Here is a 25,991-nt window from a genome sequence, read left to right on the forward strand (position 1 = left end):
AAAAGTCACTGAAAATACATGTGGATTGGTGGTACGCATGTGATCCCACTTGGCGGCACTGAAGGTGCTTTTTTATTAAGCAATATGCAGCAAAAGTCACTGAAAATACATGTGGATTGGTGGTACGCAAGTGATCCCACTTGGCGGCACTGAAGGTGTTTTTTTAATACACAATACGCAGCAAAAGTAACTGAAAATACATGTGGATTGGTGGTACGCAAGTGATCCCACTTGGCGGCACTGAAGGTGTTTTTTTAATAAACAATACGCAGCAAAAGTCACTGAAAATATGTGTGGATTGGTGGTACGCAAGTGATCCCACTTGACGGCACTGAAAGTGTTTTTTTTAATAAACAATATGCAGCAAAAGTCACAGAATATACATGTGGATTGGTGGTACGCAAGTGATCCCACTTGGCGGCACTGAAAGTGTTTTTTTAATAAACAATACGCAGCAAAAGTCACTGAAAATACGTGTGGATTGGTGGTATGCAAGTGATCCCACTTGGCAGCACTGAAGGTGCTTTTTTAATAAACAATATGCAGCAAAAGTCACAGAATATACATGTGGAATGGTGGTACGCAAGTGATCCTACTTGGTGGCACTGAAAGTGCTTTTTTAATAAACAATACGCAGCAAAAGTCACTGAAAATACGTTTGGATTGGTGGTACGCAAGTGATCCCACTTGGCAGCTCTGAAGGTGCTTTTTTAATAAACAATACGCAGCAAAAGTCACAGAATATACATGTGGAATAGAGTTGGGCCGAACGGTTCGCCTGCAAACGGTTCCATGCGAACTTCCGTGGTTCGCGTACGCGTCCCGCAGGCGAACGTTTGCGCAAGTTCGGTTCGCCCCATAATGCACCATGGAGGGTCAACTTTGACCCTCTACATCACAGTCAGCAGGCCCAGTGTAGCCAATTAGGCTACACTAGCCCCTGGAGCCCCACCCCCCTTATATAAGGCAGGCATCGGCGGCCATTACGGTCACTCGTGTGCCTGCATTAGTGAGAGTAGGGCGAGCTGCTGCAGACTGTCTCTCATAGGGAAAGATTAGTTAGGCTTAGCTTGTTCCTGGCTGCATACCTGTACTGTGAACCCACCACTGCATACCTGTTCATTTAACCCACCACTGCATACCTGTTCATTGAACCCGCCACTGCATACCTGTTCATTGAACCCGTTCACCTGTTCTGTGAACCCAGCCCGGCATACCTGTTCAGTGAACCTGCCAGGCTGCCACTGCATACCTGTTCCGTGAACCCACCACTGCATACCTGTTCTGTGAACCCACCACTGCATACCTACTGGGTGCGCAGGCTTGACCTATGGCCAGAGCTGTCCCAATTTGCCATCCAACTTCTCTCCTGCCCTGCCGCAAGCGTCCTGTCAGAAAGGACCTTCAGTGCAGCTGGAGGCATTGTCACTGAGAAGAGAAGTCGCCTAAGTCACAAAAGTGTTAAGTACCTCACCTTTATCAAAATGAATGAGGCATGGATCCCGGAGGGCTGCTGCCCGCCCCAAGACTAAGTCAGTCCCCGCACACACAGCATCTCTGCCTGCACGCCGTGTGACTGGCTGCCTGGGCTGCCCTAAGAAGACTAAGTCGCTCCCAGTCCCTCCACACAGCATGTCTGCCTGCAGGCCGCTTGACTACCTTCTCCTCCACCACCAACAGGGTCCGGGACTCCAGGCGGATTGCTGAATTTTTTAGGCCGCTGCTACCAGCGGCCGCTGTAATAATTTTTCTGGTGCGTGTACATGACTGCCTAATTTTTCTGGCTGCACTGCGGGCAGCTGCAACAACAAAAGAAAAGGCATGTACATGTGCCCATTCCCCTTCGTGATCATTACCTTGCCGTGGTGAAGGGGCTTGCGTATCACAATGAAGCAATGACCGGCGCCTAGATGAGTGTCTCGGGGGGCACACAAAAGATAATAGGGTCGTTGCTTCATTGTGGTCAGACCAAATTTGATCAGCTGGACAGTCACTGTTCTGTCATTCAGCTACATCAGCCAGGCGACCATATGGCTGTAAAGCCACCAAAACCTGCACTCTCGCCATGGTGCGCACCAGTCCAGCACGGCCGTCACTACACAAACAGCTGTTTGCGGTGCGTTACACGGTGAGTTTGGTGTGTCAGTGTGAAGCAGTACCTTAATTACACTACCTGATTGATGTATACACATGCAAGATGTTTTAAAGCACTTTAGGCCTGTCATTTAGCATTCAATGTGATTTCTGCCCTTAAAACGCTGCTTTGCATCAAATCCAGATTTTTCCCGGGGACTTTTGGCGTGTATCCCACTCCGCCATGCCCCCCTCCAGGTGTTAGACCCCTTGAAACATCTTTTCCATCACTTTTGTGGCCAGCATAATTTTTTTTTTCAAAGTTCGCATCCCCATTGAAGTCTATTGCGGTTCGCGAACTTTAACGCGAACCGAACCTTCCGCGGAAGTTCGCGAACCCGATTCGCGAACCTAAAATCGGAGGTTCGGCCAAACTCTAATGTGGAATGGTGGTACGCAAGTAATCCCACTTGGCGGCACTGAAAGTATTTTTTTAATAAACATTATGCAGCAAAAGTCACAGAATAAACGTGTGGATTTGTGGTACGCAAGTGATCCCACTTGGCAGCACTGAAGGTGCTTTTTTAATAAACAATATGCAGCAAAAGTCACTGAAAATACGTGTGGATTGGTGGTACGCAAGTGATCCCACTTGGCCGCACTGAAAGTGTTTTTTTTAATAAACAATATGCTGCAAAAGTCACAAAATATACATGTGGATTGGTGCGTCTAGTTAAAAATGGCGCCGGCCAAAAAATGGCGCCCCCTTCTGCCCGATATATGTTTAAAACGATATTTATCATTTTAAAGGTTAAAATAGTGCAGAACGAAATTTATCGTTTTAAAACTGTTTTTTTTTTTTTTTTTTTGGTCCTGCCTGAACGATATTTATCGTTTTAACCCCTGCTTTGCTGCCGTTTGGAAAATATCTGCCCGCCGGCTTTAATGTTTAATAGCAAAGCCCCCTTAAAAGCTAAAAACACCAAATTTGCAGGGAATGTTAAGAAGAATATTGTGAACAAAAGGAAAAAAAATCTTTCAAAAAGACCTTATAGTTTTTGAGAAAATCGATTTTGAATATTCTTCTTCTGACCGTGGGAAAATTAAACGCCCGCCGACTTTAGCGGTTAATATCAAAGCCCCTTTAAATGTCAGAAACACCAAATGTGTAGGGAATGTTAAGAAAAATAGTGGGAACACGAAGAAAAAAAAATTGTTCAAAAAGACCTTATAGTTTTTGAGAAAATCGATCTTAAATCTTCAAAGGAAATGTAACTATTTAAATCGCGTACTGACATTCCCGTGGAAACTTTTCCCGCCGACTTTAGCAGTTAATAGCAAAGTCCCCTTAAATCCTAGCAACACCAAATTTGCAGGATATGTTAAAAAGATACTGGGAAACAATATTTAAAAAAAAAAATTGAAAAATTTTATTTATTTTTTTTTTAAATTAAAATTTTTGGGTTATGTTCAGAGTGTGGGAAAAGTTTTGAAAAAAATGACGTGGGGTCCCCCCTCCCGAGCCTCTGTAACCCCTTGTCTCCCATGCAGGCTGGGATAGCCAGAATGCGGAGCCCCGGCCGACTGGGGCTTCGCACCCTGAGCTATACCAGCCCGCATGGTCCATGGTATGGGGGGGCTTCGGGGGGGAGGGGCGGCCAAGCCTTCCCCTCCCCCCCGGAGCCCTTGTCCAATCCATGGACAAGGGGCTCTTCCCCACCTCCGGTGCCCCAGGAGGAGGTGGGGGCGACGACTCCCTGGGGGGGGGGTTCATGGTGGCATCTGGGAGTCCCCTTTAAGAAGGGGAACCCAGATGCCTGCCCCCCTCCCAGGAGAAATGAGTATAAGGGTGCAGGAGTACCCCTTACCCATTTCCATAAAGAGTTAAATGAAATAAAAACACAACAACGAGAAAAGTCCTTTAATGTTCTAAATTCACCAGAAATACTTACCTGTACCTTTAAGAAAAAAATCCCACGTCAATTAGGTCCCACGACAGTATCCTCCATCTTGCGACCTTCAGTTACATGTTGATTGAAGATCTCCGCCGCCCCGACGCCACACACGCCGCCTCCGCCGCACTCACTGCTCTTAGCTATACTTAGTATAGCTAAGAGCAAAAAGCATCTTTAAATTTTAGCTCCAATGGTCCCCATTGGTTCCTTAACAGACCAATGGGGATCAGGAGGATCAGGAGGATCAGGAGGATCAGGAGGATCCCCATTGGTCGATAAGGAACCAATGGGGAGCCTTGGAGCCAAAATTTAAAGATGCTTTTTGTTCTCAGCTATACTAAGTATAGCTGAGAGTTGCGTCTATGCGTCTATATAGACGCATTAGCGCTAGCTGCCGCTGCCCTCCCCGCCTCTCCCCACCTGTCACCCTCACCCATGCTGGCACCCATGGGTGCATTGGGTGTCAGCATGGGTGAGGGTGACAGGTGGGTGGAGGCAGGGAGGGCAGCGGCAGCTAGCGCTAATGCGTCTATATAGACGCATAGACGCAACTCTCAGCTATACTTAGTATAGCTGAGAGCAGTGCGGCGGAGGCGGCGTGTGTGGCGTCGGGGCGGCGGAGATCTTCAATCAACATGTATCAGAAGATCGCAAGATAGAGGATACTGTCGTGGGACCTGATTGGCGTGGGATTTTTTTCTTAAAGGTACAGGTAAGTATTTGTGGTTAATTTAGAACATTAAAGGACTTTTTTCGTTGTTGTGTTTTTATTTCATTTAACCCTTTGTGGAAATGGGTAAGGGGTACTCCTGCACCCCTATACTCATTTCTCCTGGGAGGGGGGTGGGCATCTGGGGGTCCCCTTCTTAAAGGGGACTCCCAGATGCCACCATGAACCCCCCCCCCCAGGGAGTCGTCGCCCCCACCTCCACCTGGGGCAAGGGAGGCGGGGAAGAGCCCCTTGTCCATGGATTGGACAAGGGGCTCCGGGGGGTAGGGGGAGGCTTGGCCGCCCCTCCCCCCCGGAGCCCCCCCATACCATGGACCATGCGGGCTGGTATAGCTCAGGGTGCGAAGCCCCAGTCGGCCGGGGCTCCGCATTCTGGCTATCCCAGCCTGCATGGGAGACAAGGGGTTACAGAGGCTCGGGAGGGGGGACCCCACGTCATTTTTTTTTTTAAATTTGCTATCAAATTTTTTTTTTAATCTTCTGAGTGTGGGAAATAAATTTAAAAAAAAAACGACGTGGGGTTCCCCCCCTCCCGAGCCTCTGTAACCCCTTGTCTCCCATGCAGGCTGGGATAGCCAGAATGCGGAGCCCCGGCCGACTGGGGCTTCGCACCCTGAGCTATACCAGCCCGCATGGTCCATGGTATGGGGGGGCTCTGGGGGGGAGGGGCGGCCAAGCCTCCCCCTCCCCCCCGGAGCCCTTGTCCAATCCATGGACAAGGGGCTCTTCCCCACCTCCGGTGCCCCAGGAGGAGGTGGGGGCGACGACTCCCTGGGGGGGGGTTCATGGTGGCATCTGGGAGTCCCCTTTAAGAAGGGGACCCACAGATGCCCACCCCCCTCCCAGGAGAAATGAGTATGGGGCTACTTTGTACCCCTTCCCCATTTCAACAAAGGGTTAAATGAAATAAAAACACAACCACGAGAAAAGTATTTTAATAATCTTAATTAACCACAAATACTTACCTGTACCTTTAAAAAAATGTTCCCACGCCAATATATCCTCGGAAATGATCCAACGAATAACAATATCCTCTTATCTTGCGATCTTCAAATAGCTTGATTGCAGATCTCCCACGCCAATTAAAATACTATACCTTACAATGCGTCCTGCGTAGGGACGCATAGCACGGCTCCCGCTGTCCTCCCCGCCTCCTCACCTGTCACCCTCACCTAGCCTGGCACCTGGTGCACCCATGGGTGCCACCCTAGGTGAGGGTGACAGGTGCAGGCAGGTGGGGAGAGACAGCGGAGCTGGCAGCTATACGTCCGCACAGGACGCATCCTAAGGTATAGTAACCGGCTCATAAATGAGCCGGTTCTTTTTGTATCCACACCCTCTCTCTCCTCACTGCAGGCCCCAGCAAACTCCTGTTTTCTCCCACCCTGCACCCTCTTTCTCCCCTGCAGACTCCAGCAATCTCCTGTCCCCTCCCACCCTGCAAACTCTCTCTCTCTTGCAGACCCCAGCAACCTACTTTTCTTTGCCCCCTTTTCCACCCTCTCTCTCTCCCCTGCAAACCCCAGCAACCTCCTGTTCTCTCCCACCTGCACGCTCACTTCCTTGCAGACTCAGGCAACTCCCTGTCCCCCCCCCCCCTCGCGCACCCTCACTCTCTCCCTCCCTTGAAGACCCATATAATCTCTTTCCCTTGCAGACCCCAGTAACTTTGTGTTATCTCCCCCTGCACCATCACACTCTCTGCAGACCCCAGCAGCCCTCTGTTCTTTCCCCTCACTGCACCCCCACTTTCTCCGGCAGACCCCAGCAACCTCCTGTTCTCTCCCACCCTGCATCCGCTTTCTTTCTCCGACAGACCCCAGCAACCTTCTTTTCTCTCCCACCCTGCACCTTCTCTCTTTGTCCGGCAGACCCCAGCAACCTCCTGTTCTCTCCCTACCATGCACCCTCTCTTTTTCTCCAGCAGACCCCAGCAACCTCCTGTTCCCTCCTACCCTGCAAACCCTCTCTCCCGTGCAGACCCCAGCAACCTTCTGTAGGAAGGCTGGCTGGAACTTTACTATTTTGTCCATCAGACTTAGTGACTGCCGTTCAGGAAATGCTTCTTAAAACAAATAAAAACCTGAGAATCCCCCATGAGGAGATTGACTAGTTTAAAACCTGTCAGTTCTGTCAGATTTTAACTACTTCCTTTTTTCCACTATAGTGGCCCTTTAAATGTTCTACAATGTATTCTCCAGCCTGTAAACGACCCCAGCCTCTCTACTGTCACAGCAGATGCTTCAGTCAGGGGTAGAGAACCTTGGCTCTTCAGCTGTTAAGGAACTACAAGTTCCACAATGCATTGCAGGATTCTGACAGCCACAATCATGATTAATAAAGGCAAATGCATGCTGGGATTTGTTGTTTTATCACAGCTGGAGAGCCAAGGTTCCCTACCCCTGCTTCAGATGCTTCAATTCATGGACAAGCCAAGCTGAGAGTTTCTCAGTCATCAGTCTGCTGAAATCTCTATGTAATCCTGAGGAATGTCCACTAGAGGGCAAAAAAAGGGTAAAAATGGAAACTCAATTTGTTACATTTGGCTGGTGGAGAACAGCAGACAGCAGTCAACAATGTACTAGTAGACATGTTAATTTTTCTGTCTAGATGACAATTTGATTGCATCATGTATACCACACAAGCACCACGTGCTATATACAGGTGGCGTGTATACCAATGATGGAAGAGTGGGGGATTCTGAAGTCAGGTGGGGGACACAGGACAGGTAAGGTATAAATGCAGGCACGGGGGCACATTTATATACTAGGGGAACGGGTTTTGTCACGGTCATCGCTCGTCCCAATATCACTCGCCGTTACCGCTGTGCACCTAATTGATCACGACGGGCCGACATCTTGCAGCATGTCCGATTGACACATGCAACCAATATCGGCCCGAAATTGGTCCCATCGGCAGCCAGGCATGTTCTTGGTGGCACCGATTTTCATCTGATTCAATAACAAATATCAATTTTAAATGGTGGCTTGCCCAAGAAGTCGAGAAAAATATGGACACCTTTACTATTGCCTCTACTGTCTTCAATCCCTTGTATGTTTTTATTGTAATTTCCCTCTCAGGGGTGTAACTAGAAATCACTGGGCCCCCCTTCAAAAATTTGTATGCCCCCCCCCCCAAGCCCACTCAGGGCTGTTTTGGGGGGGCAGGAGGGGTCGCAGCATGAGGGGAGAGCATTGGACATCGGCGGGGAGGGGGGACAGTCCCCTCCCTCACCTCAAGCTCTCCCCTCAGCACTCCCCCTCCAGCATCAATTAGTGGCAGCAGCAGTGGGCAGGAACACATACCTCCATCCACCATGGAGGTCAGACCTCTAAGTGCTTCACACTATTTCCTGTTTCAACAGGAAGTAGCGTCAGACGTATGAAGGTATGTGTTCCTGCCCGCCGCCTGCTGCCACTAATTGATGCTGGAAAGGGAGCGCTGAGGGGAGAGCTCGAGGTGAGGGGGGAGGAGTGTCCCCCCTCCCCACCGATGTGTGGCCATGTTCTCCACTCATGCTGCAACCCCTCCTGCCAGGGCCAGTTTAAGCGGCCCAGGGGCCCTGGGGCAAGGTTAAGCAAGGGGGCCCCCAACTCCGCCCCCCCTCCAAGTAACCGAACTTGCTGGCAGAGGGAGAGACAGGATCTATATTCATACCTCCAGCTTCGGTTCGGTTCCAGCATCTCCTCCGAGCTGTTCAGTTCCAGCGTCTGTCTGTCAGTGCTGGAACTGAACCACTTGGAGGAGACAGACGCTGGAACCGAACCGTTTGGAGGAGACTGACCCTGGAACCGAACTGCTTGCAGAAGACAGGCGCTGTAACCGAACCACTTGGAGGAGGTATGTATATAGATCCTGTCTCTCCCTCTGCCAGGTTCGGTTACTTACTGCACTGCTCGCACAGGGCCCTGGCAGAGAATGTAGCAGGGTCGGCGCTGCTGAGGCCTCCTGCCTCTATGGTAGCGCCGGCTCTGCTTCCTGCCCCCCAAAAAGGCCTTGAGCGTGCCGCAGAGGGGCCCCCGGGCCTCCCCACAGGTGCAAAGTCTGCAGCCCTATTGTTACGCCACTGGTCCCTCTGCTATGCTTATCATTCCTATGCAGATCATATCTGCAGTGCAGTACATACTTAAAGGACCACTATTGCAAAAATCGTAACATTTAAAATACTTGTAAACACATTCAAATAAGAAGTACATTTCTTCCAGAGTAAAAATGAACCATACATTATTTTCTCCTATGTTGCTATTACTTACAGTACAGTAGGTAGCAGGGCCGGGCCGAGGCATAGGCTGGAGAGGCTCCAGCCTCAGGGTGCAGTGTAGGAGGGGGCGCAGAATTCATTCAGCTGTCATTCCTAATTGTGTTTGAAACAGAAAGAAATAAGAAAAAGGGATACATGACAGTGACTACAAGCCAGATAACTAGAGATTAAGGTGTTGGGGAGGTTGTGGGCCCTGTGGCACCTCTTAGTCTAATAGCAATCAGTGTGTGATGGCTGGGGTGGCAGGGATGGGGGGCGCACTTTGGTGTCTCAGCCTTGGGTGCTGGAGGACCTTGTCCCGCCTCTGGTAGGTAGTAGAAATTTGACAGAACTGACAGGTTTTGGAGTATCTCATCTACTCATGGGGGGTTCTCAGGGTTATCTTTATTTTCAAAAGCACTTAGCAAATGGCAGTTGCTCTGTCCAACTGCCACAATAGTGTGCAGCAAGCACCAAGGCTGGCCAGCATCTTTATATTATATAAAACCTTTTCAGGGAGTGTCCTAATAAAGAATAAAAGCCATGCTGAGAATCCTCCATTGAGATGGACTAGCCTAAAAGAAAAGTGATTTATGGCTCATTTTACTCTGGAAGAAATGCAATTTTCGTGATAGTGGTCCTTTAATAAAAAAGAGTGCTGTTAATGACGAGTCCTTTTTTAGCATACATCATTTAACCTCTAGCCGACCGCGTCACGCCAATGGGCGTGGCCACAGCGGCAGCCCCAGGACCGCCTAACGACGATCGGCGTAAGGTCCTAGGGCTCTATTTTGCAGGAGATTGCGCGCAAGCTGTGCGCAGGTTGCGCACGCATCTCCTGTTTGGTGGGTGGAGCGGAGCCTTCAGTCTACGAGCAGCGCTTGCCACTCGGAAGACTGTTACACGACAAAACCGCCGTGTATTTACATGTACAGCGCTGCGATGAGTGTGACATGGCTGTCCCCCTGGGGGACAAGAGAGCGATCGGCTCTCATAGGCAGAAGCCTATGACAGCCGATCGCCAGGATTGGCCGCCTGGGGGGAGGGAGGGGTTTTAGTAAAGAAAAAAAAAAGAAAGAAAATGACAATATTTATTATAAAAATAATAAAGTAAATATTTGTAAAAAAAATAAATAAACACTGTGGGGGGATCAGACCCCACCAACAGAGAGCTCTGTTGGTGGGGGGGGGGGGGAAGGGGGGAGGGATCACTCTTGTGCTGTGTTGTGCGGCCCTGCAGCTTAGCCTTAAAGCTGCAGTGGCCAATTAAGTAAAAAATAGCCTGGTCACTAGGGGGGTTTTAACACCATGGTCCTCAAGAGGTTAAATCATATGGCAGAGCTAAACCAATGATAAAAGTATATGGCATGAATGAGTCTTTATTTTAATACACTTGAGTTGCATGTATGGATAAACTTCTACTTTAAATCTCTGCTCTACATTATTATGATCTGATATTGATTTAATTTTGTCTTTTTGGTTTTGACAGGTGACATTGATATTTTTTACTATTAATTTGCTGTGGATAGTGGGAACATGTTTCTTAGAAATCAGTGGCTTGACGATCAGCATTGTTCTACCCAACATATATGTAAACGGCACTATTTCCCCATCAGGAGAGCTGCACATTGAGCCTATTGGGTTAATGTTCTTACTGTCTTTTGCTGCTCTTCTCATACTGCAGTTTGGAGCCCTTCTGTACCACAGGTAAGAAAACTTCAATGACGACTTATTTTTGCCATGTGTGCCGCCTTCCGGGGCGTAGCCCTGCCCCCTTGTAGAGATGTGCTGTGGCGCTTTCATGACACTCTCTATCTCAGATACAGAGAGTGCCATGGAACTCATCTGCAAAGGGGTGTGGCTGCACACCAGAAGCCGACACACATTGGGCTTGGGGGAGGAGGGGGAAGAGAAAAACACTAGCAAGTGAGTATAAGGTTTTTTTTTTTTATTTATCCATAGCATGTTTATTTTAGGCTGATTAGGCTCTTTAACCTCCCTGGGGTGCATTTCTGTCTGGAGTCAAAAGCAGTACATTTTTTCAAGAATTTTAGGCCTCCAATTCTTAAGTCATAATTCACCAAAATATGTCAGAATAAAAGCCTGGTAGACATTCTGCATATAAATATAAGACTGGGACACAAATTTGTTGAATTAATTACATTTATGAATAAACTTAAACAAATTGTGAAACTGTACAGATAAGGCAGAGAGTAGTCAAAATCCAGGCAGAGGTCAGTAACAGTATGCAGAAAAAGGACTTAGCTCAAACAAAGTTGGGAACCAAATGGCTACATGTGCTTCCAATTGAGCTTATCTGCCATCTCTGCCATGGCAGTCATGTGACACAGAGGAGAGATCAAATTATATATATATATATATATATATATATATATATATATATATATATATATATATATATATATATATATATATATTAGAGTGCGCACCTACTGCTCATGCCAAATGCTTCAGCACAACCCTTTGAATGTAATGTGACTTGCTGTGCATTTAGCTGTTTTACTTCCTAGTAAAAAAAAAATCTGACAGCGCAAAGTCTGTGCCCCAGATGAGATCTGGGAATTCGCAGGGGCGTAGCAATAGGGGTTGCAGAGGTAGCAACCGCATCGGGGCCCTTGGGTTAGAGGTGCCCCGAGGGGCCATCCCTCAAGCTCTCTATTGGCCCTGTGCTGGTAATAATCACTTCTATAGATACGTTGAATAGTGGTAATCAGGGGCGGCGCCAGGGGGGTGCTTGGGGGTGCTCGAGCACCCCCTAGAATTGTCCAAGCACCCCCAAAGCACCCCCTGGAGTGAACTGACTTCAGGCGTCTAAAAGACGCCAAGTCAGTTCACACCGGCAGCACGGAGCAGCAGGCAGGGCTACGGTAAGATGGCCGCCCGGAGCCCTGTTCTGCAGACTTCGGGCGGCCATTTTCCCGTAGCCTTGCTCTCTGCATGCAGGCAGGAAGTCTCGTGGTGACGTCGGGAAGGAAGAGGATCGTGGGCGCGCGGGCGCTGCGCGCCACAATGAGGTCGGGACTCGGGACAGGAGGTCGGGAAAGAAGGTCTTCTGGCTGTAGGTGAGTAAATGGGTTTTTCTTTTCTTTTTCAGGTGATGCGGATTGTGCATATTGGGGTCATATCTGCTACGGATTGTGCATATTGGGGTCATATCTGCTACGGATTGTGCATATTGGGGTCATATCTGCTACGGATTGTGCATATTGGGGCGATATCTGCTACCGATTGTGCATATTGGGGTCATTTCTGCTACCGATTGTGCATATTGGGGTCATTTCTGCTACCGATTGTGCATATTGGGGTCATTTCTGCTACCGATTGTGCATATTGGGGTCATTTCTGCTACCGATTGTGCATATTGGGGTCATATCTGCTACCGATTGTGCATATTGGGGTCATATCTGCTACCGATTGTGCATATTGGGGTCATATCTGCTACCGATTGTGCATATTGGGGTCATATCTGCTACCGATTGTGCATATTGGGGTCATATCTGCTACCGATTGTGCATATTGGGGTCATATCTGCTACCGATTGTGCATATTGGGGTCATTTCTGCTACGGATTGTGCATATTGGGGTCATTTCTGCTACGGATTGTGCATATTGGGGTCATATCTGCTACCGATTGTGCATATTGGGGCCATATCTGCTACCGATTGTGCATATTGGGGCCATATCTGCTACCGATTCTGCATATTGGGACCATATCTGCTACCGATTGTGCATATTGGGACCATATCTGCTACCGATTCTGCATATTGGGACCATATCTGCTACCGATTGTGCATATTGGGACCATATCTGCTACCGATTGTGCATATTGGGGCCATATCTGATACCGATTGTGCATATTGGGGCCATATCTGCTACCGATTGTGCATATTGGGGTCATATCTGCTACCGATTGTGCATATTGGGGTCATATCTGCTACCGATTGTGCATATTGGGGCCATATCTGATAACGATTGTGCATATTGGGGCCATATCTGATAACGATTGTGCATATTGGGGCCATATCTGATAACGATTGTGCATATTGGGGCCATATCTGATAACGATTGTGCATATTGGGGTCATTGGACGTGTTTTTTGTTAAAATCTGCTCACATTACGTGTATTTTCTTGAGAAAACCTGCACAATTATGTGAATTTTCTGGGAAAAGGGTCACCAAAACTTGGGCCCTCTGTCTTTGTGTTGCACTTTTAAAGGGAACCCGAGGTGAGAATAATATTGAGGCTGCCATATTTATCTCCCTTTAAGCAATACCAGTTGCCTGGCTGCGGTGCTGGTCCTCTGCCTCTTATTCTTTCAACCATAGACCCTGAACAAGCATGCAGCAGGTCAGGGGTTTCTGACAATATTGTCAGAACTGACAAGATTAGCTGCATGGCTTGTTTCTGGTGTAATTCAGTTCACTACTACAGCCAAATAGATCAGCAGGGCTGCCAGGCAACTAGTATTGTTTAAAAGGAAATAAATATGGCAGCCACCATATCACTCTCACCCTGGGTTCACGTTAAATTACAGTTAGCCCCGCCCTCACCCGGTCATGACCACGCCCATTTTTTCGCCGCGGCGCGCTTCGCGCGCCGCAGGTTGTAGCCACACCCATTTTTGGCGCGGCGCGCTTCGCGCGCCGCAGGTCGTCAGCTCCCCCGGAAATTGGTCCAGCACCTGCATAGCACCCCCTAAAAAAAATTCCTGGAGCCGCCACTGGTGGTAATCATTAACAAACTGTTCCCCATCTCCTTCTTGCACCTCTGACACTGAGGAAATCCTTAGCAGGTTTTGGTGCGCCATATCAATTGTTATGTATAGAGTGCTTGGGGGCCCCATGTAAAACTTGCACCGGGGCCCACAGCTCCTTAGCTACACCACTGGTACAGTGCCATCCAGCATGCTATATATATATAGATCACTTGAGTGCGCACTGTTTTTCTTCTGCCCTGCGCTCATCTTCAGGGCCACTTTAAAAATGTGGCCCGACCCCGGTAACGTCACGCCGCACCGCCACACAGATTGGCCGCTGGGTCCCCGGGAACAAGAGCGGGGCTATGGTGATCCCGGCGGCCCGTGAAAGCTACAGACAGGCCAGGAGGGGGAGGGGGGGGGGCTGGGAGAGATGCTGGAGTCCCACTGCGCAGAAGCGATCGCGCGTGGAACTCCAAAGCCCTTTACAGACCAGGTATTTTCGGGATTACCGCTCTTAGTTTAATTCTACCACCCCGAGCTCAGCTCGTGCTTACCTCCAGGAAGGTTGAAGAAGCACCGCAGTGACATATATTAGAATGTAATATATTATTCTGTACGCCCAACTTTACATTAATTATCCAGTTTTAAGCATCAGAAACATATATATGTTATGGCCATTTCTAGAACTGGCCGATTTGACGTTGGCCGAAGTTCAAAATGCTGGGGATTTCTGACATTGGCCTGCTAGTTTGCAAAATGGTTAAAGTGAGTTGGCTAAAATCCAAAATGCATAACTCTCAGAACATCCCGGGTCCTGTCCAGCACCATGAATGGCACTAGGAACTTCCTCTCTGCTCTGAAAGATACAGCATAATAATCTTTTTAAAGAAAAGCATTTCTTAGTTACAGCTGATACAAATCTTGCAATAAATCTGCAGTGTGTCTACATCCTGCTTTCATGGGAGCAGACATATTGTTAACATCCTGTGCTTTCAAATTAGCTGCTCTGCTGTGGCAGTCAGGTGACACAGGTGAGAGATCAAATTACAGTGGTGATTAGTCACATATGAGGGGGGATGCATGGCTGGGGGTGCTTTGCTGGGCGCTTTGCATGGCTGGGGGTGCTTTGCTGGGCACTTTGCATGGCTGGGGGTGCTTTTCTGGGTGCTTTGCATGGCTCGGGCGGGGCTTTGCATGGTTGGGGGTGCTTTGCTGGGTGCTTTTGCATGGCTGGGGGTGCTTTGCTTGGGGGCTTTGCATGACTGGGGGTCTTTGCTAGGTGTTTTGCATGGCTGGGGGTGCTTTGCTGGGCGCTCTGCATGGCTGGGCATGCTTTGCTGGGTGCTTTGCTGGGTGCTTTGCATGGCTGGGGGGGGGGGGGGGGGGGGCTTTGCATGGCTGGGGGTGCTTTGCTGGGCGCTCTGCAAGGCTGGACGTGCTTTGCTGGGGGCTTTGCATGGCTGGGGGTGCTTTGCTGGGCTGTTGGGGGGGGCTTTGCTTGGGGCTGCCTACTTACAGACCTCCGATCAGGGCGACCAGAAAGGCAGAGAGAGGCAGAGCAGCGCACGCGCTACCCGCCCGGACCCATACACATCATATGTGGTAGTGATCAATGACGTCACTTCTGCATTGAAGTGTTCACGTCCTGCGGGTCGTGTGTAAGCTGCTATGCCTCTCTCTGCCTCTCCGGTCTGGTCGCCCTGATCGGAGGTCTGAGTAGTTGCAGCTGGGGGGAGGGGGGGAGGTGAGCAGAACTTCGGGACTTGACAGGCCACATCCAGCCACAATGCGTTTCTGGTTGGCCAAAGTCCGCAGGAAAAGTCTATTCTGCACATTGGCTGCATCAGCTGGCCACTTCGCATTTTGACCGGCCAGAACCCAAAGTGGCCGGACTTCGGGCTCTGGCCGTAACATATATATTAAATGGGAAAGTTTGGATGTTTGTTACTCAATTATGCAACAATGACTAAACGGAGTTGAATGAAATGTGGCACACATATAGTACAATACCTGGAATAACATATAGGATACTTTCAGGGCTGGCCTTAGGTTTCACAGCGCCCTGAGCGAAACCTGATTTTTGTGCCCCCTCCCTTCATGCGCGCGCGCACACACACACAGGCCCATATTCAATTCACCTTTTCTACTGAGTCATCTCCTAGGACAGCGGTTGCCAACCTTTTTGACATTGTGACACATCACCCCAAATGCTCAGATCTCCATGACACGTCACATATGTATAATAGAAAAATTACTATAAATAACCACGAATAAATGGAAAGAGTGCATTATCCTGAATATACTTAAAATAAGGCTAGAACCTTTCAGGAATATAAATAAAAACAATCACTGGGGCATTTAGGGCCCCCCTCCATTTAGAATGATAGCACAGCACCAACAATTTGCACCACATGTTATAGCCACAGTGCCCCCCCCCCCCCCCCCCCCAAAAAAAATGCCCTCAAACTCAGTATAGGTAGGTTGCCATGTATAGGTGCCCTAGTATAGGATCTCATGTGTAGGTGCCCTCAAAATAAGGAGCCAAGCATAGGTGCCCCCAGTATAGGAAGTCAGTTGAAGGTCTCTCCCCCATTGGTAGCCAGGCGCAGGTTCCTCCAGTATGGGTAGCCAGGTGTTGGTGCCCTTGTAAAGGTAGCCAGCTATAGGTGCCCCCAGTATAGGAAGTCAGTTGTAGGTGCCCTCAGTATAGGTAGCCAGCTATAGGTGCCCCCTTGGAAGCCGGCACCCTGAGCGACTGCTCCAGTCGCTCAGGTCAAAGGCCGGCTATGGATACTTTTTATCCCCATAACCAAAAAGTGGACAGAGACAAATACAAATTTTACTGAAAAAATGTAAACTGCAGCCATTCCTACAATGTTAATGGCAGGGTTCTCAAACTTTGCACAATTGGTCACTGGGTGACTGGGATTAATATTCAGAAAAGTAAGTGGAGCCTACTAAAGCCAATCAAAATTCACCTATTGATTTTCAAGGGGAATATTTACCGTATTTTTTGGACTATAAGACGCTCCTGACCATAAGACACACTTAGGTTTAGAGGACAAAAATCAGGGGAAAGAAAATATATACTAAACTTGGTGCATCCATGGTGAAGGGGCATCTTGTGGATTATGCCCCCTTTGTACCTGATGCTCCCTTGTATCCTGTGCCCTCCTCTGTCCTCCTTGTGTCCTCCTGTGTCTCCATGTGTCCACCTCTGTCCTCCTTCTGTTCTCCTCTATGCACCTTTGTGTCCCCCTGTGTTCTCCTCTCCATGGGCACAGTATAGGGAGTCCCTGACATTGCGGTGGGTTGGAGGTTCCTATTGGCAGGCTTCCACAAGTCAGGAACTCCCTGCATTTGGACTATAAGATGCAGTTACTTTTTTCCCCCACATTTGGGGGAGAAAAAGCGAGTCTTATAGTCCAAAAAAATATAGTAATTGCTGTCATTCTTGCACTGTTAATGGCACAAGCCTCAAACCTGGTACAGTTGGTCATTGGGTGACTGGGATTCAAATTCAGAAAAGGAGGTGGAGCCACAAACTGCCAATCAGATTTTTTCATTTCAATGCAAATTATTGATACCAAAGACCGCAAAGCTCACAAACTTGGTCAGTGAGTGTTTGTGTGTTTGGGTTAGAAAAAGTGGGCAGAGCCAACACCAGCTAAATACATACCCGGGCAACACCGGGGCCATCAGCTAGTATCTATCTATCTATCTATCTATCTATCTATCTATCTATATACAGTGGTTTGCAAAAGTATTCAGCCCCCTTGAAGTTTTCCACATTTTGTCACATTACTGCTGCAAATATGTATCAATTTTATTGAAATTCCATGTGAAAGACCAATACAAAGTGGTGTACATGTGAGAAGTGGAACGAAAATCATACATGATTCCGAACATTTTTTTTACAAATCAATAACTGCAAAGTGGTGTGTACATAATTATTCAGCCCCGTTTAGTCTGAGTGCAATCAGTTGCTCATAGACATTGCCTGATGAGTGCTAATGACTAAATAGAGTGCACCTGTGTGTAATCTAATGTCAGTACAAATACAGCTGCTCTGTGACGGCCTCAGAGGTTGTCTAAGAGAATATTGGGAGCAACAACACAATGTAGTCCAAAGAACACACCAGACAGGTCAGGAATAAAGTTATTGAGAAATATAAAGCAGGCTTAGACTACAAAAAGATTTCCAAAGCCTTGAACATCCCACGGAGCACTGTTCAAGAGATCATTCAGAAATGGAAGGAGTATGGCACAACTGTAAACCTACCAAGACAAGGCCATCCACCTAAACTCACAGGCCGAACAAAGAGAGCGCTGATCAGAAATGCAGTCAAGAGGCCCATGGTGACTCTGGACGAGCTGCAGAGATCTACAGCTCAGGTGGGGGAATCTGTCCATAGAACAACTATTAGTCATGCACTGCACAAAGTTGGCCTTTATGGAAGAATGGCAAGAAGAAAGCCATTGTTAACAGAAAAGCATAAGAAGTCCTGTTTGCAGTTTGCCACAAGCCATGTGGGGGACACAACAAACGTGGAAGAAGGTGCTCTGGTCAGATGAGACCAAAATTGAACTTTTTGGCCAAAATGCAAAACACTATGTGTGTCGGAAAACTAACACTGCACATCACTCTGAACACACCATCCCTACTGTCAAATATGGTGGTGGCAGCATCATGCTCTGGGGGTGCTTCTCTTCAGCAGGGACAGGGAAGCTGGTCAGAGTTAATGGGAAAATGGATGGAGCCAAATACAGGGCAATCTTGAAAGAAAACGTCTTGGAGTCTGCAAAAGACTTGAGACTGGGCTGGAGGTTCACCTTCCAGTAGGACAACGACTCTAAACATAAACCCAGGGCAACAATGGAATAGTTCAAAACAAAAGATATCCATGTGTTAGAATGGCCCAGTCAAAGGCCAGATCTAAATCCAATCGTTAATCTGTGGCAAGATCTGAAAACTGCTGTTCACAAACGCTGTCCATCTAATCTGACTGAGCTGGAGCTGTTTTGCAAAGAAGAATGGGCAAAGATTTCAGTCTCTAGATGTGCAAAGCTGGTAGAGACATACCCTAAAAGACTGGCAGCTGTAATTGCAGCAAAACAGGGTTCTACAAAGTATTGACTCAGGGGGCCGAATAATTACGCACACCCCACTTTGCAGTTATTGATTTGTAAAAAATGTTTGGAATCATGTATGATTTTCATTCCACTTCTTACGTGTACGCCACTTTGTATTGGTCTTTCACGTGGAATTCCAAGAAAATTGATGCATGTTTGTGGCAGTAATTTGCCAAAATGTAGAAAACTTCAAGGGGGCCGAATACCTTTGCAAACCACTGTATATATCCGTATATTGGTACATTACTACGTCCTATGCAGCTTTCTTCCCCACAGCACTCTGAGAGCGAACGCTGTAATCACAGCACAGGAGATTTGGGTGCAGCCATCGCCACTATAGACCGTAATAGGAATTACGGCTGTAAGTAACTTCAGCGCCGTCAGAAGACGGAGCTCAATTTGCTCATAAAACACTATAATTTAGCGTCCAGCAATAGCTGGAAGCTAAATTATATAATTCCCCACTATCCTCTTGGACGTGGCGGGGAATAGTACTTATGCCGCCGGGATCTTGTGGAGCAGCCAGAGCAGGGACAAGGTCCTCCAGCACCCAAGGCTGAGACACCAAAGTGCGCCCCTCCATCCCTCCCACCCCAGCCGTCACACACTGATTGCTATTAGACTAAGAGGGCCACAGGGCCCACAACCTCCCCAACACCTTAATATCTAGTTATCTGGCTTGCAGTCGCTGCTATGTATACCCTTTTCTTATTTCTTTCTGCTTCATACACAATTAGGAATGACAGCTGAGTGAATTGTGCACCCCCTCCTACACTGCGCCCTGAGGCTGGAGCCTCTCCAGCCTATGCCTCGACCCGGCCCTGGCAGCAGCAGGATAAGCCATATACCGGCTATGTCCTGCGCCCAAGTCTCTCTGCTGCCAATTCATATGTACGCCTCTGAGAGACCAGGTGTTATTTCTGCTCACTTGGAACACACAAACATTCCACCATGATGCACCTTACCAGCAGTAAAGAGGCTGCCATCTGTAAAAAAAAATATGTATGGAAACATTCTACAATGGGCAAACATTGACTAAATTAGTTTTAAATTATTATTTTAAAATAGCCTGTCAGTGTCCCTCTGTCATCTGCTGAATAATCCTGCACCAGGGGCGTTGCTAGCTCCAAAGATCAGTGGCATGTGCCCCGCATGTCCGCCAGGCAGAGTCAGCTGTGGTTCCTCAATGGCAGGCATGTTAGGAGCTGTGGTGCATCAATCGGGGGTGTGCTAGGTACTGTGGTGCCTCTCTGCGAGCATACTGGGTGGTTATTCTATGAGGGCATGCTGGGAATTGTGGTGCCCCAATGGGAGGCCCGTGGAAGCATGGGAGGGGGTCCACTAGAAGGTCAGGGAATGCTATGGGGATGTGTCAGATAACCTGGCAGCAGGCCAGCCCACACAGCAGAAAACCAGACCAGCCAGCTCAGAAGCTGAGTAACACTGCCTATTTACAGTACATTAAAGTGCAATGATGCTCAAATTTCATCAATGGCCTAAAGCAGTGGTGTCAAACTCAAATACAAAGTGTGCCTAAATTGTACACTGGGACCTAGTTGCGGGCCAACCTCAATGTCTACTGGCCACCTTCCTCCCTTATGAAGTTCCCAGGTGGACACACACCCTCCCCTCTACAGTTCCCTGGTGTTTAGTGCTTTCCCCCTCCATCCCCCATATGGCTTCACAGGTGTTCTAGGGCTTCACCTCCATTATAGCTTCCCTGGTGGTGTACAGTGGGCCAAACATAATGCAAAGTGGCGAAACCACAATTTAAATTAATGGCTCTGATGGCCAGATTTGGCCTGCAGGACGGAGTTTGACATGTATGGTCTAAAGCACACAGCAACACAGCTTGAAACGAACAGGAAAAAAAGGTTTTGACTGCTTTCCAAGTTACTAAAAGGGTTGATATTTTAAAATCCTAAATTCAGGGGGGGGGGGGGGGCGTGTCTGCCATGTTGAAGATGGACGCATAGCCCAGAGCTCCTCACCACTGCCTATCTAAAATCGGCACTCAGCTTGTACCACTGCGATCCCCAACATCCACAAGCATGGAGGAGATGGTGCTGAGTGTGGAGGCACAGACCGATGCTGGCAGAAAGCAGAAACCAGGAGCCCAGAAGCCACAAAAGCTCCCGGAGCTGTTTGCAGACATGCTACACAGGAGAGCAGGTAAAGATGGCGCTGGAGCAGCTGCCACACGTCACACAGGCAGACAGAACAACAAGGCTAACAAGCCTGCCACACACAGAGACCGCTCCCCGAGATCCCCAAGAGCCCCAAAACAAAAAGAGTGGGACACAGACACTCACGCAGCAGAGGATCCCCTGTCAGGCACTGCTACACCATCCACACGCAGCCCAGCAAAAGCCAGGCAGAAACTCGATCTCCAGGAGGGACAAACAGGCAGCAGCTCAGAGCTGTGTACTGACATTCCTGACAGCTCTCCCGTAGATAATCTTCCTGCATCATCTCAGCCTGCTTCTGAAGCATTTATAACGGACTTAATGATGTCTTTTAAAACATCCCTGTTTGCAGAGCTTACTCTTATCACTAACAACCTGCAAACTGCTTTGTCTTCACTGGGAGACAGAGTAGCTTCAAATGAAGAGAGGATTGCTGAGCTGACAAACCAGCACAACAAAGTGATTGATAGCATAGACAGCAATACTGCAGACATTGCCTGGCTAAAGAAAAAGGCTGCAGACATAGAAGATCGCAGCAGAAGGAACAACCTAAAGTTCAGAGGTGTAAAAGAATCTGTATCCACTGCAGAGATTAAACCTTACCTATACAAGCTAATTAAAACAGCTTTGCCTCATCTGACAGAAATGGAGATAATCATTGAAAGAGCCCACCGTCTTCCAAAGCCACCTCACTTGAAAGATAATGTTCCAAGAGACATAATTGTGAATTTCCAGCACTATTATGTGAAAGAGGAGCTTCTTCTTTACACTAAAACCAATGGATACCTGCCTAGCCCCTACACGGATATACATCTCTATGCAGATCTCTCACAGGCCACCCTAACACACAGAAGATCTCTCATCCCAATCACTAAATTTCTCAGAGAAAAGAAAATCCCGTACAAATGGGGTCACCGTCCAAACTCATCACTCACAAAGATGGGAAAACTTCAATAGTTAACACACTGGAAGATGGCCTCTCCCTCCTGAAGTCCTGGAAAATACCTCCTCCCTCACTGCCCACCCCTTCCACTAAACTCACGCCGCAGTGGCACAACCGTTGAAGCACTATCGGTGGTGGTGATTAGCTATTTCTCAGTGCTAATTTACCTTTATCAATAGGAACTGAAGTGTTAGTTCCGTGCTGGTCAATTTTGGTGTGGAGACCATACTCCACCAGTGTCCAGTGACCCCCCAGCAGGAACATAGTTTACCAATATATGGTTATCAATCTGTTTTGTTTCACATTTTTATTTACCATGATCTTACATATTATACTTATGTTTAACCTATCAGTCGCTAACGGAACCTTTCATAACCTCCATTTAGACAGATCTTTCAATAGTCACCAGACGTCTACTACTCAACACCTACACCCAGTATTCTCTCACCCATGGACCTAAAATTCCTCTCAATTAATGCTAATGGCCTGAACACTCCTTTCAAAAGACACATGGTCTGGAAGGAAGCAAAGTCACAACAAACAGACGTTCTCTTTGTCCAAGAGACACACTTTGCTCTAGACAATCCCCCCAAATTTTCACACCCTGATTATGATCTGATAGTTCTAAACAGTTTCACAAAGAAAAAACGTGGAACTTTAATTGCATTTCATAATCGTCTTTCTATATCAATTGAATGTGAACAAAAGGACACTCAAGGTAGATTCATTATAATAAATTGTACAATCAATAATCAACCATTCACTCTAGTTAACTTGTATGCCCCCAATTCGGGTCAAAGAACCTTCCTAAAACGCCTGTTAACTAAACTTCACACAATAAAAAAAGGATCTGTTATAATAGGAGGGGACTTCAACGCCACAATAAACCAAGACCTTGATTCATCATCCACAATTCGCAAAAGACCCATAACAATTAAAGACATAGTTGAAAAAAATGACCTATATGATGTTTGGCGAGCCACCCATGGCTCAGAAAAAGACTTCTCTTTTTTTTCAGGAGTCCATAAAATATACTCAAGGATTGACTTATTCTTGGTGGACAAACTCACTCTGCAAAAAGTGGCGGGATCAGCCATAAACTCCATCACATGGTCAGACCATGCCTCTCTGAGGCTTGATATTAACATGTCAACTCCAATCTCTGGCAGGCCACCATGGAGACTAAACCATTCAATTTTATCAAACCCAAAAACGAAATCAGTAATTCATGATATGATCAAAAGCTTTTTTGAGATTAATGTCTCTGATGAAGTTGGTCGGACATCTGCCTGGTTTGCACACAAAGCTTACATTAGGGGCTTGTGTATTAAATTGGGGTCCCAGATGAAAAAAAATAAATCAGAAAAACTAACAAAACTACTAGAAAAAATTAAAATATTAGAATCACTACATAAAAAACAGCAAACTCCTGAGACAGCAAAAGACCTATTTACACTAAGACAAGACCTCAGCACCCTGCTTTTAGATAATTATGATCTCTTACTGCAAAAACGTAAGCTATTATTTTACTCCCAAAGCAATAAAGCAGGTGCATTTCTAGCACACCAACTCAAACAAAAACAATATAAGGCCAAAATTCCAGTTCTATTCCACCCATTAACAGGTATGAGACTCACTAACCCTAAAAACATAGCTGACGCCTTCAGTGATTTTTATAATGGTTTATACAACTTACAAGATGACCCTGAGACCCCACAACCCTCAACCAAAAACATACAAACATTCTTAGACTCCATTTCTCTCCCATCACTTAACTCATCCCAACTTGAATTTCTAAATTCCACAATCACCCTAACGGAGATATCGCAAGTTATAAAAGCCCTTAAACCATACAAAGCCCCAGGACCGGACGGCTTCACTAATGATTACTACCGTCACTTCAACAATCTTTTAGCTCCTCAACTTCAAAATCTTTACAACCATTACATTACAAGTGGTTCCATGCCAGAAGAAGCTCAAAAAGCCAGTATAGCAGTGATTCCAAAACCAGGCAAGGATGGCAGCTGTCCGGCCAACTACAGACCAATATCATTATTGAACGGAGATACTAAAATATTTGCTAAATTAATCGCAAATAGATTAGTAAATATTCTACCAGATCTAATATCACAAGACCAAGTAGGTTTCACAAAAGGGAGGCAATCATCTGATGGCACCAGGAGAATAATCAATATCCTCAGACATGTGGAGATCTGTCAGAGGCCTTCTCTGCTCCTAGCTTTGGATGCGGAGAAGGCCTTCGACAGAGTACACTGGGGTTTTATGGAGACAGTCTTAACTAAATTTGGCTTCTCGGGGGACATCCTCAAGGCAATACTTTCACTATATTCTCACCCTTCTGCTTCAGTTAATATAGCTGGTTTCTCCTCTAAAACATTTCATATAACTAATGGCACGAGACAGGGGTGCCCCCTGTCCCCACTAATCTTCGTATTGTTAATGGAGACCCTCGCAGAAAAAATTCGATCTGACCCCTACATAAAAGGCATTGAAATATCTGGACAACCCCAAAAAATTGGACTCTTTGCCGATGATGTTATATTGATGTTAAGTGATCCACTTATCTCCCTGCCTAGAGTTCACTCCACCCTTAAACAATTCACATCAGTTTCCTTTTATAAAGTTAACGAATCCAAATCCCTATTGCTTGGCATTCACTTAAAAGACACCACTAAATCCCAAATATCAGCAAAATATCCTTTTTCATTGGCCAAAACATCCCTCACATACTTGGGTATACAACTTCCCCCAAAAGTGGAAGACTTATATAAGTTAAACTTCTCTCCATTACTACATTTACTCCAAAATGAACTCTCCCTAATAAGTAAACTTGAAATATCATGGCTTGGAAGAATAGCCGCATACAAAATGCAAACGTTACCAAAACTGCTCTACATTTTTAGAACAGTAAATATCCCTGTGTCCAAAAAATTCTTCAATGATGCTAGAAAAACAGTCACCAAATGTATCTGGAAGGGAAAAAAGCATAGAATAGCATACTCTACCCTATTAATAAGCAAAGATGAGGGAGGAATAGCACTACCTTGCCTAGAAACCTACTACAATGCTTGTCTGCTTGACATAGCTTCTGAATGGTGGAAAACACCCATAAAGAAAAAATGGGCGCTATTTGAAGCAAGCATATTACAAAACCGACCCATTCAATATATTTTCCTACTCTTACTAAATAAACCTATTAAACAATCAGAATACCCCACCATCCAGGCCACCTTCCTAGCATGGCGTTTTTTCAAATACAAAACTAAATCCTCCCCCTCGGATATAACCCTAAAGATCCCTATTGATTCTCTATCCCTTTTAATCCATAACGTTAATCTAAAACCATGGAAGGAAGCAGGTGTTCTCTATATTAACGACCTTTTCCATGGCATCTCCATGAGATCCTTTCAAAACCTCTCCATGCAGTACCAACTAACCAGTAAAGAGCTTTACACCTATCTGCAAATAAAACATCTAAACTCTCAAAAAAGTTTAATACCGCCTACACTCCCAAACACGATTTTATCCAAACTCAATTCACCTCATATAAATAAAGGAGGTATTTCCCACTGGTATAAAGAAAGTATCCAATCCACTCAGGGGAATACTGAAAAATATGCAAAAATTTGGAGTACAGACTTCTCCATTCAAATATCAAAAGACCTGCTTACCCAAGCAATTAAACAAACCAAGAAATTCTCTCACTGTATTCTCCATGTTGAAACTCTGTACAAGATTATTATGAGATGGTATCTAACACCCAGACGTTTAGCTAATTTCTCCAAAGACATTTCCCCCCTCTGCTGGAGAAACTGTGGACATGTAGGTACCCTAGCTCACATCCTTTGGGAGTGCCCCCTGATCATAAACTACTGGAAGCAAATTTTCTATGTCATCCAGAAATATACCCATATTCACACACCCCCAAACCCAGCCCTTGCCATCCTTCATGTGGGTATAGAGGATTTTCCGCATATGTATAGACCCAC

At 46.8% G+C, this 25,991-nt stretch overlaps 1 protein-coding gene across 1 annotated transcript in view; it reads left to right on the forward strand.

The window, feature by feature from the left end:
• LOC137526042 (chitin synthase chs-2-like) overlaps positions 1 to 10,709 on the forward strand; it is a 119,318-nt gene extending 108,609 nt beyond the window's left edge. The window contains exon 12 of the mRNA XM_068247254.1: positions 10,488 to 10,709. Coding sequence (XP_068103355.1) covers positions 10,488 to 10,709 — 222 coding nt within the window. The remainder of the gene's footprint in view (positions 1 to 10,487) is intronic.
• Positions 10,710 to 25,991: the final 15,282 nt, after the last annotated feature.

The sequence above is a fragment of the Hyperolius riggenbachi genome, chromosome 7, assembly GCF_040937935.1.
Source record: "Hyperolius riggenbachi isolate aHypRig1 chromosome 7, aHypRig1.pri, whole genome shotgun sequence".
NCBI lineage: Eukaryota > Metazoa > Chordata > Amphibia > Anura > Hyperoliidae > Hyperolius > Hyperolius riggenbachi.